This window comes from Peromyscus leucopus, chromosome 8b (assembly GCF_004664715.2).
Source record: "Peromyscus leucopus breed LL Stock chromosome 8b, UCI_PerLeu_2.1, whole genome shotgun sequence".
NCBI lineage: Eukaryota > Metazoa > Chordata > Mammalia > Rodentia > Cricetidae > Peromyscus > Peromyscus leucopus.
The window spans coordinates 90434333-90450856 of NC_051086.1; the positions used below are offsets into that span (position 1 = coordinate 90434333).

The window sequence follows — 16524 nt, forward strand, 5'->3', positions numbered from 1 at the left end:
TTTCAAAGGTATCTGCATCTGAATCAGCCAGTAAGATATCATCCATATAGATTTTAGATTGGGGAAACTGTTTATGAATTATTTCTAACAGCTGTTGTACAAAATATTGACAAAAGTGGGGCTGTTTAACACTCCCTGGGGAAGAACTTTCCAGTGATACTTTTTTAACAGGCTGGGAATTATTATAAGTACGTACTGTGAAGGAAAAATTTTCTCTATCTTGTTCTTGTAAAGGCATAGTAAAAAAAAAAAAAAAGCAGTCTTTTAAATCAATCACTATAATAGACCATGCTTTAGGTAATGGAGAAAGCAGGGGAATTCCAGGCTGTAAAGAGCCCATTGGCTGGCCGGGTGGTGGTGGCTCATGTCTTTAATCTCAGCACCCAGCCATGAAGACTTCTTTTGGGCCTTGTATAATTTTAATAAATGACTCAGACTCTTTCCTGATTCTTTAACCTTGTCCCAAGAACTTAAGACTGCTAAATGACAGAGGGTTCTGAGTTCAACTCCCAGCAACACATGGCATCTCATAACCATCTATAGTGGGATCTGATGCCCTCTCCTGGCATTCAGGCATACATGCAGAGTACTCATATACATACAAAAATACAACTTTTTGTTTTTGTTTTGTTTTGTTTTTCAAGACAGGGTTTCTCTATTACATAGCCCAGGCTGCCCTGGAACTGACTCTGCAGATCAGGGTGGCCTCAAACTCAGAGATCTATCTGCTTCTGCCTCCTGAGTGTTGGGATTAAAGGTGTGTGCCACCCGGCACATAAATGAATCTTTTTAAAAAGAATAAAAATTAAAATGATTGACTGCCTTTGTTTTCTCACTTCTTGTATGGTTGGAGGTTGTTGTGGGATATTTGATAGAAGTGTGAAGCTTGAGACTCTGTTAATAAAAATCAACCTTGGATCAGGCAGTGGGGCCAGCAACTAGTTGACAGGAATTAGCTATATAGCGAGAATACAGAGGAGCCAGAGAGATGGATAGAGAGAACAATGCCAGGAGAGAGCATCAGATCCCACTATAGATGGTTATGAGCCATGGTTGCTGGGAATTGAACTCAGAATCCTCTGGATGAGCAGCTGGTTCTCTTAACCTCGGAGCCATCTCTCCAGCCCTTAATTTTTAGTCTTTCCTTGCCTAAGTATGTTTTTTTTTTTTTTTTTTTTTTTTCCTGAGAGTCTGTGCACCACGTGGGTGTCATGCCCGAGGGGGTGATGGATTCCCCTGGAACTGAAGTTGCAGGTGATAGTGAATGCTGCAAATCAAACCCAGATCCTCTGGAGGAGCAAGCTCTGCTTCTAACCATGGATCCAGTTCTCTCTCTAAGCGCTGGGTGAATCGCCCAGAACGCACACAGAGTGTCATGGTACAGCAAAGCTGAGCATGCACTGCAGTGGACAGGCTCCCAGGAAAGTGAGCAAGGAGGCTCTGGGACACATGCCTAGTGTTCCCTTCCACACTCATCAGTCAAAGCAGTGAAGGCTTGCAAAGAGGCCAAAAGGGCTACCCCCGCCCGGGCTCTGTCCTACTGAAGGGAACATCAGGAGCGAGAAGGTGCTTTCTCAACAAAGATTGTGGTCTATGCCATTAACTCTGGAGGAATCTCTCCCAGGCCTGCAGCAGACATCCTGCAGGTGAGAGACACTCCTGTGTGTCAGCTGCTGGGCTGTCATAGCACAGTCTAGACCACACAGGTGTGATTCTCTCTCACCTACTCCATCCTCCCTGCCGGTGTCAGCCTCCCCATCCCTGGCAGGTCGAACCTAGGGCTTCAACTACCAATAACAACAAACCTGAGGATCTTTTGAAGTTTGTGTGTTGACTCTTCTAACTGCTTTGTTTTTTGTTTGTTTGTTTGTTTTGGCTTTTGAGACAGGGTTTCTCTGTGTAGCCCTGGCTGTCCTGGAACTCACTTTGTGCATCAGGCTGGCCTCAAACTCAGAGATCTGTCTGCCTCTGTCTCCTGAGTGCTGGGATTAGAGGTGTGCGCCACCATTGCCAGGCATTCTAACAGCTTTTAGGCTGGGGAACAGAATTGCCTGGAAGCAGTGGGAAGGGTGGCCATGGTAGAACAGAAAGCTCGCCTCTCTCAGGGGCTGGCTGCAAGAGAAGCAGTCGGCCTCATACTTGTGGATTCTGTGTCTGCAATTCAAACAAAATCAGATGGAGAATATTAGGGGGGGAAATTCCAGGAAGCTAGGTTCTGGCAAGATGGCTTGGCGGGTGAAGGCACTGGTCATGCCAACCTGACAATCTGAGTCTGAGCCTCAGAAGTCACACAAGGTGGAGGAGAGACTCGACTCCTCGGAGTGGTCCTCTGACACACATTCTGTGGCATGACAGTTAGAGGTATAATTCAGTGATGGGGCACCTACCTAACATGTTCAGGACCTAAGTTTGGTCACCAGCAAAACCACACACACACACACACACACACACACACACACACACACACACACACACACACACACATACAAACACCATAATACACAATACACCAATAAAACATTTTGAATAATTTTATATATTTTTTTTATCTAATATGTAAGAGTGTACATGTGTACCACATGCATGCCTGGTGTTCAAGGAGTCTAGAAGAGGGTGTCAGATCCCCTGGAACTGGAGGTATAGGTGGTTCTTAGCCTCTATGTGGGTGCTGGGAACTGAACCTGGGTCCTCTGCAAGAGCAGCCAGTGTTCTTAATTGCTGAGCCGTACCTCCAGCCCCAATAATTTTTTTTAAGTCCAGGAATCTTTATAAAAGAAAAATTTGGATTTGCTACTTGCTAAGTCGTACACTGACTGCGTGTGGACAGAGTGATATATTTGAAGCCATTGAGGGATGATACTCATGGAAGTTACATGTAAACACAATGCCATTTTATAGAAGAAACTTGGGCATTCTTTTTGTTTTTTAAATCTGGGGCAGGTGTCCTAGAGTCAATGCCCTGTAAATGCTGAGAGATGACTGTATATTTTTAAAAAATCTCCTAAGAACGTTAACAGCTAGATGCCATGTGGTTACCTTGGATTGAGTCCCAGGATGCAGAAAAGTTATTAGTGAAGAAACTAGCAAAATAATAATATAAAATCTGGAGTCTAGTTAGCAATAATGCACCAAGGTTAATTCCTTGGCTCTGACAAATACATCCCAGTTATGTAAGATGCGAGAGTAGAAGAAATAGTGAAGGCTATTCAGGGACTTTCTGTATTATCTTTGAAACTTCTCTGTAAAAACCCCAAATTATTCTAAAATAGAAGTTCGTTAAAACAAAGGGAAAGACTGACAGACTGTGTGATTATTTAAAATTTTTAAGCAGTGAAGAATGAGGAAGAGTGTGAGGGTTTACCACAGGACCACGGTCTGCACACAGAACTTGAGCTCAGCCTGCCAGGAGCATGCACCCCTGAATGTTCACTGATGCGGAAGACGCAGCTATGGTGGTAACGTGCTTGCCGAGCACTGTGAGGTCCCAGTTTCAGCCTGCAGTGCTGGAGAAGAGAGAGACTTTAGAAGATGCAACAAGCTGGGCGGTGGTGGCTCACGCCTTTAGTCCCAGCACTTGGGAGGCAGAGGCAGGCAGATCTCTGTGAGTTCGAGGCAAGCCTGGTCTACCAAGTGAGTTCCAGGAAAAGGCGCAAAGCTACACAGAGAAACCCTGTCTCGAAAAACCAAAAAAAAAAAAAAAAAAAAAAATAGAAGATGCAGCAAAGGACAAGAGCCCTAGCTTCCTAAATCTAAAGCTCCCAAGGGTGGGCACTCTGAGAGAATTATAAATATTCCAGGCTACTGTGGACTTCCATTCAACTCCCTGTCATGTAGGTTTCCTGGGACACTTAATGCCTTCTGATTTTACTTATTACAATTATTGTGTATGTGTTTGAGGTGTGTGTATATATGTATGTAGGTATGCGCATGGCATGCATCTTACGATCTGAAGACAACATTCAGGAGTTGGTTCTTTCCTTTCATCATGGGTTCTAGGGGTTGGACTTGGATAGTCAGGTTTGTATGGCAAACATTTCTGAACCATCTCACAGGCCCTAAAACTTTAAGCTTTGATCTGCAAGGATAAATGTTCCAAGCCTGGACCCTTCCCATCTTTACCCATGAGCACTGCAAGACACCAGTAAAAAATCCTTCCTGAAGGAAATTAGCATCGATCTAAGCCTCAAGTTATGTTTTACAAATGTTTTTTTTTTTTTTTTTTCTTCAGTATGACCCCATATATGATTACCAAATCCAGCGGACACCAGATGGTATGGCAAGGACATGTGGAGACGGTGGGCAACAGCAACAGACTCGCCAGGACGGCGGGTATCGAAAACAGTGACAGTCTCAGCATGGGGCTCCTCGCTGAGCACGCAGAGGCAGAATTCCAGCTTGAAAGTTTTGGCAGGCAGGAACTGGGAAGCAGAAAAGCAACAGCAGATTTGAAAAACAAGGGAAGAGAATATCGCCAGATCCAATGGATGATTTTGAAAGTGATTAGGACAAGGGCAGAACTCCTGATTAATGGAGAGACCTTTCGGAAGAAACCAGACTGGCATCTGGAAGTAGAATAAAGTGCAGTGAAATTGAAGACAGTCTATAAAAAGTGGGAGAAGGGATGAATGAGCATGGCTCATGTACATTTCACTGGAACCCCAGAATGACAGGAGATAGATAAATCATGACCCCGAGGTTCTGAGTCTGAACATGCATTCTTTATACATTTATGTGTGTTTATTTTCTAGATTTATTTATTCATTAAGAAAGTTGTGTGTGTGCCTGCATGAGTTTATCTGCCCTATATGTGTGCAGATGCCCATGGAAGCCAGAGGATGTTGAGTTCCCTGGAACTGGAATTAGAGGGGGTTCTGAGATACCTGATTTGGGTTCTGGGTACCAAACCTAGGTCCTATGGAAGAGTTGTATCTTAGTTAGTTAGGGTTTCTATTGTTCGAATAAAACACCATGACCAAAAGCAACTCGGGGAAACAGTTTATCCCAGGTTAGATATTCATCATGAAGGGAAGTCAGGACAGGAACTCAAGGCAGGAGCCTGGAGGCAGGAACTAAGACAGAAGCCACAGAGGAATGCTGCTTACTGGCTTGCTCTACATGGCCTGTTTTCTTTTCTTTTTTTAATTTTAATTTTATTTTAGTTTTTAGAGACAGGGTTTCTCTGTGTAGCCCTGGCTGTCCTGGAACTTGCTCTGTAGAACAGGCTGGACTTGAACTTACAGAGATCTGTGGGGACCTGCCCACCAGGAACTTAGGTTACCTGTGAAGAGGTGGCCTAGAACTGAGGAATGGTAAGTAGCCCGTTCCCCAGCCTCCCTCTTACCCGGAGACAATCAGCCCCAGTGGGGAGTCAAGTCAAGCAAGAACTCATTTATTGATGGGCTGCTGTGGGACAGTCTGTATGTCAAATTGCTCTGATTGGTCAATAAATAAAACACTGGTTGGCCAGTGGCCAGGAGGAAGTAGGTGGGACAAGGAGAGAGGAGAATTCTGGAAGTGGAAGGCTGATGCGGAGAGACACTGCAGCCGCGCCATGACCAGCAGCATGAAGATGCCGTAAGCACCAGCATGTGCAAAATAGATTTATGGAAATGATTAATTTAAGCTGTAATAACAGTTAGCAAAAGCTGCACGCCATACAGTTTGTAAGCAATATAAGTCTCTGTGTTTACTTTTGGCTGAGCGCTGTGGATGCGGGTGACAAAATTTTCCTGACTGGGCAAGGCAGAAAAACTCAAGCTACAGTGGGCAGTAAGCCTCTTTTATACCAGAAAAACCTCAGAACCCTAGGAGGGGGTGATGGAACCAACCAATCATTTCAAAGATCATCCTATTTACAAGTTGTTTATGCCCTGACATCATCTCCTGTTTTTAGCATAAATAACTTGAACTAACTTCCTTTCTCACTATTTGTCTTTAATCTCCATACAAACAACCCAAGCCATCCTTTGTATCTATTCTCTGTACAAACAGCCTAAACTAACTTCCTCTGGTACCATTTGTATCCACTCTGCACCAACAGCTTAAAGCTCAAGCTCTATTTATCTAAATTTTTCTCGGCACCCTATTTGCAGCCCATGTATGCTCCACAGAGATCCACCTGCCTCTGCCTCCCAAGTGCTGAGGTTAAAGACGAGCGCTGCCACCACCCCTGGCTCAGCCTGTTTTCTTGTCGCTGTCAGGACCGCCTGCTCAGGGGTTGCACCGCCCACAATGGCCTGGGCCCTCCCATGTCCCATCATCAATCAGGAAAACATCCCACAGGCTTCCACAGGACTGTCTGGTGGAAGGGGATTTTTCTTAATTGAGGTCTCCTCTTCCCAAATGACTCTAGCTTGTGTCAAGCAAACAAACAAACACATAAAAACAACCACACACACACACAGCTACAGGCACAAGCAGTAAGTGCCTGTCACCATTCGGTCATCTCTTTGGGCCCATGTGGGTGTTCACTGTATGGAAGATGTTATAGTAGCCTGGGGCTCAGAGTATGGATGACGTTTGTCTGGCTCTAAGCAGGGTACAGCATAGACACTCACCAGTGACAAGTCGTGGGGAAAGATACAGAAAGAGAGGGAGAGAGGATCCCTGTCTCTCATCACACATGAAAATTAGTCCTAGGCAGACAATGGGTGAGATGTACAATTCTTAGAACGTAACAGAGAACAGCCCCACGGCTTTGCATAGAAAGAGTTCTTTCCTTTGCCTTTTTGAACACGACACACGTCCAGAGGTCAAAGGGCAAACCCCAGTGTCAATCCTTGCCTTCCATTTTATTTGAACAGGATAGCTTTATTGTTCCCAACTGTGTATGCAAAGCTAACTCAAGCTTTCAGGGAGTCTCCTGTCTCTGCCCCACCCCCCGACACACACACACACACACACACACACACACACACACACACACACACTGGAGCCCCGGGGATTTCAGACATGCCCCACTGTGCCTGGCTTCCCTTGGGTTCTGGAGCAAAGTTATCACATTTGTGTGACAAGTGCTTTATCCACTGGGATCTCCCCCAGACCCTGTTTCCTTTTGGTTTTGAGAGTCTCATGTAGCCTGGGCTGGCCTTGAACTCAGTAGGAGGCTGAGAATGATATTGAGCTTATCCATCTGCCTTTACCCCTCAGGTGCTGGGACCACAGGTGTGTGCCCCAACACGTGGTTTAGGTGGTGCTGTGAACTGAACCCAGGGTTTTGTGTGTATTAGGCAAGCACTCTACCAATTCCCAACCCTGGGAGAGAATATTTAAGACTCAAAAGGTAAAGAGCATGAAGAAAAAATACCGATGGAGTTGATGATATTACAATTAAAAACTGTCCATCAAACAATGGGTGACACAGAAGACACCACAGAGTGGGAGAAAATGTTAAAAACATACACCCCGGGACAACATAGATACACCGTAAACAAAATCCTGAAGATACTGGTGAATGAGGCATATTCAGAGTCACAAATATGTGAGGTCTAGAGCTGACCAGGCTAGAGCCGGGTGTGGTGGCGCATGCCTTTAATCCCAACACTCGGGAGGCAGAGGCAGGCGGATCTCTGTGAGTTCGAGGCCAGCCTGGTCTACAGAGTGAGTTCCAAGAAGGGCACCAAAGCTACACAGAGAAACCCTGTCTCAAAGAAAACAAACAAACAAACAAACAACGCCCCCAAACAACAACAAAACTGACCAGGCTAACTAGCAGTGTATGGTAACCTACATACTTTATGATTAAGTCATAAAGCAGAACATGGAAGCTGTGAACCAGAGGTCTGCAGGGGATTCTGGGAGCTGCCAGTATTTACTTCTTCAGCAGGATGTGGGTTGCACAGCTGTTCTGGTTTTATTGCTCTGGGAGTTTGGCTTATGGACTCTCCTGTGTGCATATTTGAGATCTTAATCCTAACCATTTTTTTTTTTAATTTTTAAAAAATTAAAGTGTGGTGCAGGGGCCTGGCATAGGCTAACCCGGAGCTCTACCACTGAGCTACCTGCTTCTTCCTGAGATGTAAACGAGACCAAGAATTCTCCTCTGACTCATCTCACCTGGAGATGCCCGTCTGGGCTCGAGCCCATTTCCTCTCTTGGAATTATTCCTTGTTCCCTTTGGAGCCTGGGCTGAATGCCATGCCAAACCAGGAGCACCTGTAGCCGGAGGCAGTCCCTGCCGCCTCTTCCAGAATTGCTGGCATCCATCTTTTCTGGATCAGGCTTCCTATGTTCTCTTCATGCACAAACAAATCTCTTACTCCTTCACTCCTCTGGGGTGGAGTTCCTTCTCCTGCGATGGAGCATCTTAGCTCCTGCATCGAGCACCTTAGCTCTGGCTGGCTGACTCACACCGTGGCCTCCCAGTCATCTTCCCTCACCTGTCTGTGGGGAGACTCAGCTCTCTCCCCAACACCCTCACTCTGAGCTCTCATCCACTCAAATCTCTCTCTTTCTTTGATTGATTTCCCTCTAACCTGCATGCTCAAACAGCCCCTGCACTAGAGGACATATACATGCATGTCAAATTCTATTTTATCTCTTCTACAAGATCTTGTTTTCTTTATTATGTGTGTGTGTGTGTGTGTGTGTGTGTGTGTGTGTGTGTGCACAAGTCTGTGTGAGTGTATGTGCACTTGTGTGTGTGGACACTCTTGGGAGCCAGAAGAGGGTGTTGGATCCCTTGGATAGAGTCACGTGTATCTTGAGTCACTCAGTGTGGATTCTGGGATCTGAACTTTGGTCATCATGATAAAATACGAACACTCTGAACTGCTGAGCCACCTCTCCAACCCTCTTCCCCCGCCCCACCCCCCGAGACAGGGTTTCGTGTAGCCTAGGCTACTCTTGACTTCTGATCTTCTTGACTCAGCCTCCCAAGTGCTGGAATTACAGGCACATGCCACCCAGCCTGTTCTGGGGAAATTCTTTGGGCGTATTTGTGGGACATTATCTTTATTGAGTTAACTGTGGAAACTATGCCCACTGTGGATCACTGCCTGGGATCCTGGACTGTATAAACCAAGAAAAGGAATGTACCAGCGGCATGCACTCACCACCATTTGCCTCATAACTTCAGATACACGTGACCCTGTTGCCTTGAATTCCCCACCACGATGTCCTGTACCCCCGAATGTGAGCCTGAAAAGACACTTACGCTGCTCTCGTCAGAATATTTTGTCATATTGGACACCATTGTACATACATACACCACAATTTACCCATTGACCCATTGGCAGGCATGAGTACAATTAGTGCCCTTAAGACGATATTCGGGGAGTAGCACCCCAGTCCTCCTGGCTCCTTCCATGTGAGAACACAGTGTCCGTTCCTTTTGGTCCTTGCTTATTTGATGGGTGAGGGATGCTTACACATGGTGCCATAGTCATGATCCTGTTTGTGCTTTCACCTTGGACTTTCCAGCCTCTAAGCAATCAGTTTCTACTCTTTACTATAGCCAGCCTGTGGCAGTTTGTTATGGCAGCAGGAAATGACAGGTTTTAGTTTGCATTTTCATGATGACAAGTTATATTGGGTGAACATTTTCTCTTCTGGCAATATGTTATTTGTGTATCCTCTTTAGTGAAATGTATGCTTGTGTCTTTTGTCCAATTTTTTTTTTTGACTTCTTGTCTTTTTATTATTGAATCGCAAGAGTTCTTTATTTTGGTTACAAGTCCTTCATCAGATAATTTTTCTTCCCAGCTTGTGGCTTTACTGTGGTGTGTGTGTGTGTGTGTGTGTGTGTGTGTGTGTGTGTGTGTGCGCATGCATGCCTGTGAGTGTGAATATGTGTACGAGTGTGGGTGGCAGAAGTCAACCTCAGTGCTGTTCTTCAGAAACTGTCCACCTTGTTCCCTTGCTGCGGCGGCGACCTGGGACTCACCAATTAGGATAGGCTGTCTGGCCAGTGAGATCAGGAACCCACACGTCTGCCTCCCCAGCTTTGGGGCTACAAGCACATGCCACCACGCCCAGCTTTCCCATGTGGTTGCTAGGGCTCATACACAAATTCTCAGGCTTTCAAAGCATGCGCTTCACTGACTGGGCTGTCCCCCAGTGCACAACGCACCCCCCACCTCACCCCCCAACCCCACCTCACTGTGTCTGTGTTTCGAGACAGGGTTTCTCTATGCAGCCCTAGATGTCCCGGAACTCTCTCTGTAGACCAGGCTGGCCTCAGACTCAGAGATCCAAGTCATGCACTTGGGGTTGTAGTCTTAAACCTCCTGTTTCAGCCTCCTGAGTGCTGGTTTACTGGCCTGAACTACAAGGTCTGACCACAAATAATGAACGAGAACTGCGACAACCATGTCTGTACATTCTCTCTCTCTGTCTTTCCTCTTCCTCCTCCTCCTCTTCCTTCTGGTGGCACTCAGATAAATTTAAGGCTGGCTCACACTAGGCAAATGCTTTCCTACTGAGCCACACCTCCACCCTCCTTCCCTTGTTCCCTCCCTCCCTTCCCTCAGTCCTCTCTCTTTTTTTCTTCCTCCCTCTCTCTGACTATTTGGACACAAAATTTTGAAATTTCGCTGTGTAGCCCAAGCTGGCCTCTAACTTGGAGCAATCCTCCTGCCTCAGCCTCCAGGTGTTGATATTACAGGCGTGAGTCGCTATGGCCGCCTTCACTCTCTTAATATCTTAATCATTGGTCTTGGGTTTTGGGAGAGATTTAATTTTAATTATGTGGATGTGTCTGTGTCTGTGTCTGTGTGGGGGTACAAACACAGGAGTGGGGGTACCTGCTGAGGCCAGAGGCCTCAGAACCCCTTGGAGCTATAGTTACAGGCTATGGTGAGTGGTCTGACATGGTGCAGGGAACTGAACTCAGGTCCTCTGCGAGAGTAGCAAGCGATCTTAACCACTGAGCCATCTCTGGCCCCACAGTTGAGATTTTTATGCCATCCATTTATGCAGCTGTTTTTTTTTTGAAATCTTTTCTGAGAAATCTGTGCCTACACCCATATTTAAATATATTGTTTCCTTCCAAGGGTTGTATCAATTTACTTACATTTATGGTATCACTTAAAAATTTACTTTTGTGCCAGGCAGTGGTGGTGCACACCTTTAACCCCAGCACTCAGGAGGCAGAGCCAGGTGGCTCTCTGTGAGTTCAAGGCCAGCCTGGTCTAGAAAGTGAGTTCCAAGACAGGCTCCAAAGCTACACAGAGAAACCCTGTCTCGAAAAAACAATAAAAATAAATTTATTTTTGTGTATGGTGTGAGGTAGTGTGTGGTTCTACACACACACACACACACACACACACACACACACACTGCACAAAACCATTGTTTGAACACCTTTTATTGGTGCTCTAATAAAGAAAACATCAGTTGGCTTCTGATAAGTTTTAAAAAACTAAGCACCACCAGTAAAAACATTTCTGTGGTCAGGTGTGGTGGTGCATGCCTTTAATCCCAGTCTTCGGAAGGCAGGTGGATCTCTGTGAATTCCAGGCCTGCCAGGACAACATAGTGAGATCCCGTCTCAAAACCAAAAATAAACACAAACAAACAAAAAAAAAACGTTTCCTAGTTTTTCTCTAAATATGTCCTGCAGCCTATCCATATCACATCACTGGGGGCCTTCAGAATGCAGGGTAAATCCCCCTCCGCCCTACAAGCCTCAGGTGGCTCAGAGACACGACCATCTGAGAAACACTGATGCTTGAGGGATGAGGGAAAACGTCTTAGAGACATTTGCTGCCCCTCATAGCCTGCCTGTGCATTGCAAGCTGCAAGGGGCTGTCTACCTCTCCGGGACATGTGTGTCTTAACCCTTGCAGTGGGCGCTGTGATGTTCTTCGCTGCTGTTTGTGGGGAGGAGACACACCCACCAGGCCACTCCTCAACCTCCAAGATCCCCAGCCACCTGCTCACTCAACGGTACCTTCCTACTGGTTCCTGAACACACACCTTTCAATTCCTGAGCCTCAGTTTCCTCAACTGAAGCGAGGACATAATGTTGGTGTCTATATTTGGGGCTAATACCATGTATCCCAGGAGTATGTGGGGGCAGAGAGCACAATGGAAGACGGCTGTTTCAGCGCTCATTCCCTTGGTGGAGCCCCTGGACACAGTCTTTTTTTCTTTCAGCCCCACCCCCTCCCACCCAGGCAGAATCCAGCCGCCTTCTTCCCAGCCGTACTTCTCCTCCCTCGCTCCTCCCCGTCCCCCGGGCAGCGTGCACCGATAAATCTTTCGCAGCACGCAGCATTGTTGCAGCGGGTTGGCCTGGCTGCCGCGGGGTGCCCACCCCCCACTCCTCACCCCCCCCACCACCCCCACCCCCCGTTCGGCTTGCTAATGTCCCAGTGCAGCCTCTCCGCCTCGATCGGCTTTGAAGTCTCAGCCCCTGGCACAGTGCCTGGCACTTGCAGGGCGCTCAATCAATGTTTGCAAAATCGGATTCTCGGCGGAGCAGGTGTCCACCGGGAGCAGGCTGTGCGCGGGGCGGGGGCTGCTAGGGGGCCGCGGGGCCGCGCTCCGCCCCTCCGGGCCCGCGCCGCGCCTCCGCCCGCGCGCGCTGCCCCGACCCGCGCGCCGCGGCAGGGAGGGGCCGGCGGAGGCGGAGCCAGCGGCGGCCCAGGCTGGCGGCTCCCGCGCGGCTCCGGGTCACCGATCCTAGATCCCGGCGCGGCGAGGTAAGAAGCGGCGCGCGGCACACAAGGCACCCGTGCACGGCGAGAGGGGCCCGGGGACCCGCCCCTCGCGTGTGCGACAGCCTCGCGGTCCACCCTCCCCAGCGGGGGCTCAGTTCCCGGCCCGCGGTCCCCTTCGCCGCTCGGCGTTCGCGCATCCCGTGCGTCCGGCTCCTTCCCGCGCCGCTCCGCATCCCCTGACACCGCCACCCAGTCTCTCCCCCCCCTCCGCTCCGGGGGGGGGTTTCTTCTCCCAAGGCTAGACGCGCATGAGGTTTGTCCCCCAGATTCTTTCCGAAAGCTTCTGGAGTCGGGGGAGGGGGTCCGGGGGGCGCAGCTGGAGGCTGCCGAGGGGTGAGCCCGGCGTGGGGGCGGGGGCCAGGGGCCGGGTACCATTCTTCTGGCTTTGGATGTGACTAGTGCTCCGCGCAGCGTGCTGGCTCCACGTCTGCCGAATGAATGAATCATGAGTCCTTGTCCCTCTCTGAAGGAGGACTTTTTTGAGGTCCACGTGCTGCAGAGCACCTGGGGAGGGGGCCTCTTGAGATAGGGTACTTGCTTCCGGTATAGCAGAAACTTGACGCTCACTTCATCTCCTCTCTGCCTTGAGCATGGAGGCTCCCATTCGATTGGGGGCTGGAGGTCGGTTGGGGAATGGGGCTTCTTGTAGGCCTTAACCAGGTCCTTACTGAAGCGTTGTTGCGGCAGGGAACTTGAGCACACACTCTTGAAGGTAGCAATAGAGAGGGCAGAGCTGTGGGCGAGAGCACCCTGCCCAAGGCAGGGACTCTTGGCACGGCCAAGGTCAGTCTGGAAGAAGGGCTCTGAGTACCTGTTCTGGCTCAAAAGTTACTTAGGGCCCCCAGCCTCTGTTTCTTTATCCGTAAAGTGGGGAGCATTGGTGTTTATCTTCAAGGTTTTATGAATAGTCAGAAAATATAATAATGTTTGGCATATTGGGGGTACCCAACAAATCTTGCTCTCTGCCCAACCACTCCCTGAAAAAAGTGACCAATTTCTTCTCTCCTTACATAGGTCATAAGCAGATCCAGGTGATGTGCGTTCATTGCTGAGCGACTCCTTTCCCATCCCACAAACTGCAGGGACAGCTGGGGACCTGTCAGGCACAGGCATGCCTGTGCTGTCTGAAGACTCGGGTGAGTGTCCTCCACCTGGGCTGCACCTGCCAGGCCTCCCGGGATTGGGGGGAAACAAGACAAAACAAAACACAAAAAAACAGGACCAAGCTGCTGCCGGCCCACCCTGCAGACCTAAGCCTGCAGAGAGAATGCTGTCGGTCTAGGATGCCTGAGAGAGTTCTCAAGGACAGGAAGTCCCCCTGTTTCTGGACCTTGTTTGTCTGGCCTCTTTCTCAGGTTTGCATGAGACCCTGGCACTTCTGACCTCTCAGCTCAGGCCTGACTCTAACCACAGGGAAGAGATGGGCTTCTTGAGGGACGTCTTCAGTGAGAAGAGCCTCAGCTATTTGATGAAGGTGAAAGCCCGCTCGGCCTCCCTCCCCATCCCCAAGGGAGGCTCTTCCCTGTGTCATCCCAGCCAGCCACTTCCCTGCCCCGTGAAGGCTTTTTAACTCACTAGGCAGGGCTTTCCATATACCCTGCTGTGGAGGGGACCCACCTTGTGGCCCTAGGTGTCACCACAATCCTGGGTGTGGTGTGTGGTGTTCAAGGCAAAGCAGCAGAAATCATGTATCTTTGCAGATCCACGAGAAACTCCGCTATTATGAGAGGCAGAGCCCGACCCCAGTCCTGCACAGTGCCATGGCCCTCGCTGAGGATGTAAGTCCCAGATTTTAATGTTTTGATTCAAGGTGGAGCACCACTCCAGTCCCAGAGAATGCTCTTGCTTGCCTTGTAACCACTGCTTAGCTGGGGACATCAGAGGCTGGGAACCTGAGGATGAAGAGGGAGGGGTTGCTTCTCCCCCCCTTCTCCTCCTTTATCCTGTGACGTGCGTGCCCGCGGTGCTGGGGATCAAGCCCAGAGCTTTGTACAAGCTGGGCAAGTGTTGTATGGCTGAGCTATAGCTCGAATACTCCCTGAGCCTTCTGGCATCAAGGAGGGCCCTAGCCTGGGCCAGGAGACGATTCCTGCTGACTCTGTGATCTGGAGCAAACCTGTTCCCTCAGCTGTGAAATGAGAGCCTTGGATCCTGTCCGTAGCTCCCCACCTGTTCCTGGTGATATTAGTAGGTCAGATAGTGCCTTGTGTCCGGGCTTTGGGAGGCTGCCATGAAGTCTTGAATTCAAGGGACTTACGGTGTGTCCCTGCTGACCAGCTCTGGCATCTTGACTCCTCAGGGACCTGAGTTCTTGTGGTTTTCGGTTTAGCTATCTGGGTTGTTGACGCAGACTGACTCCTGTATAGGTCACCTAATACCCATCTAGTTAGCCGGGCTGTTTCCCAGAGATTCTCAGACTGGAAGATGGCCCTGTGGCGGATGGTGTGGTCTGTGACAGACGCACCTGCTCCTCTCCAGTGTGACCATTTGGAGTGGGTCACATCCCCAGGCTCCACATTGCCAGCTTTGCCTCTAGCTGTGTGGCCTTACACAAGTCACCCACCCTCTCAGCCCCAGTGTCCTTGGCCATGGCATAGCCTAGTGTCAAGAGTACAGACTGTCCGGCTGGATGAGGCTGGGTTTAAATCCTGGCTGTGCCACTGTGACCTTTGTGATCCTTGGCAAGATTTGTAATCTCTCTGGGCCTCAAGACTCTCATCCTGAAATAGCAAAATTAAAGTGCTCACAGCATCTGGTTTGTTGAGAAGACCCATATAAAGCGACAGTGTCCAGTAGGTTTACCCTATTGCTCATGTGTGAGTGCTTCTGGTCCCTGGTTTGATGTCCCCCAGATCCTCCACCAGTCCTGGGGCGGCAGGTCTGACATGTTTCTGGGTGATGCAGCCATTCCTGAGAGGATCCTTGTGTCTGAGGCCCAGGGAAGAGGGCTTTCCCCTGGGGATTCCAGCAGGCTCCCGCAGGGGCACCCCAGCCTCCTGTCTCCTTCTCTTACAGGTGATGGAGGAGCTGCAGGCCGCCTCCGTGCATGGTGACGAGAGAGAGCTGCTGCAGCTGCTGTCCACCCCCCACCTCAGGGTAGTCACGCTGCAGTCCCTGCCCACCCACGCAGCCGGGTCTCCTGGGACGGGGGTGGAGGGAGCGCTGGGTCCTGAGATGGAGAGGAGGAGGCTTCTGTGTGAAGGATCCTAAGTGATGCCCTGAGGAGGGGGGCAGATGCTCTGAGCCCCTTTCTACCCCTGCCCAGCCAAGGACCCCCTAACCCCGTGAGGGCATAGTGCCAGCCCCTTTTCCCTGGCTCTCTGGCAGGCTGTGCTCATGGTACACGACACCGTTGCCCAGAAGAACTTTGATCCTGTTCTGCCCCCTCTGCCCGATAATATCGACGAGGATTTTGAGGAGGAATCGGTGAAGATTGTTCGCTTGGTAAAGAATAAAGAGCCCCTGGTATGTACAGGCCTCTCCCTCGCCCCATGTTCCTCTGCCTCTCACCCCCAACCTGGAAAGCCAGGAGGGCACCCTCCCGAAGTCACGGTGAATGACAGCCACTTTGCCAGGATGAATCTTCTCTGTAGTGCAGGGCGCTCCTTTGCCTGAGTGGATGCAGCTCCTCTCGATTGTGGCTAAGCCATTTTGTGCAGTCCACAACCTGCATGGCTGTGTAGGGTGACAGTGGTCACCATGCTGAGAAACAGAGGTCAACAGACTCAGTCCAAGGTCCGAATGTAGCCTACAGCTTAATTTTGTTTTTGTTTTTTAAAAGCAAGGTCATGCTTGTTCATGTGTCACGAGAAGTTGAGTAATGACAGCGGAGACCTGAGCCTCCCCTCAAAGCCTCAGTTAC

At 49.4% G+C, this 16524-nt stretch overlaps 1 protein-coding gene across 3 annotated transcripts in view; it reads left to right on the forward strand.

The window, feature by feature from the left end:
* Window positions 1-12552: 12552 nt before the first annotated feature.
* Window positions 12553-16524, forward strand: part of Mpp3 (membrane palmitoylated protein 3) — a 28413-nt gene continuing 24441 nt past the window's right edge. The window contains exons 1-6 of one of the 3 annotated variants that reach the window (XM_028882557.2): window positions 12553-12644; window positions 13677-13798; window positions 14018-14136; window positions 14363-14440; window positions 15678-15758; window positions 15990-16127. In XM_028882557.2, the coding sequence (XP_028738390.1) occupies window positions 13774-13798; window positions 14018-14136; window positions 14363-14440; window positions 15678-15758; window positions 15990-16127 (441 nt within the window). In that variant the 5' untranslated portion in view covers window positions 12553-12644; window positions 13677-13773. Of the gene's footprint in view, window positions 12916-13676; window positions 13799-14017; window positions 14137-14362; window positions 14441-15677; window positions 15759-15989; window positions 16128-16524 lie in introns of all 3 variants that reach the window. The other 2 variants (XM_028882558.2, XM_037200572.1) reach the window with 2 other exon arrangements.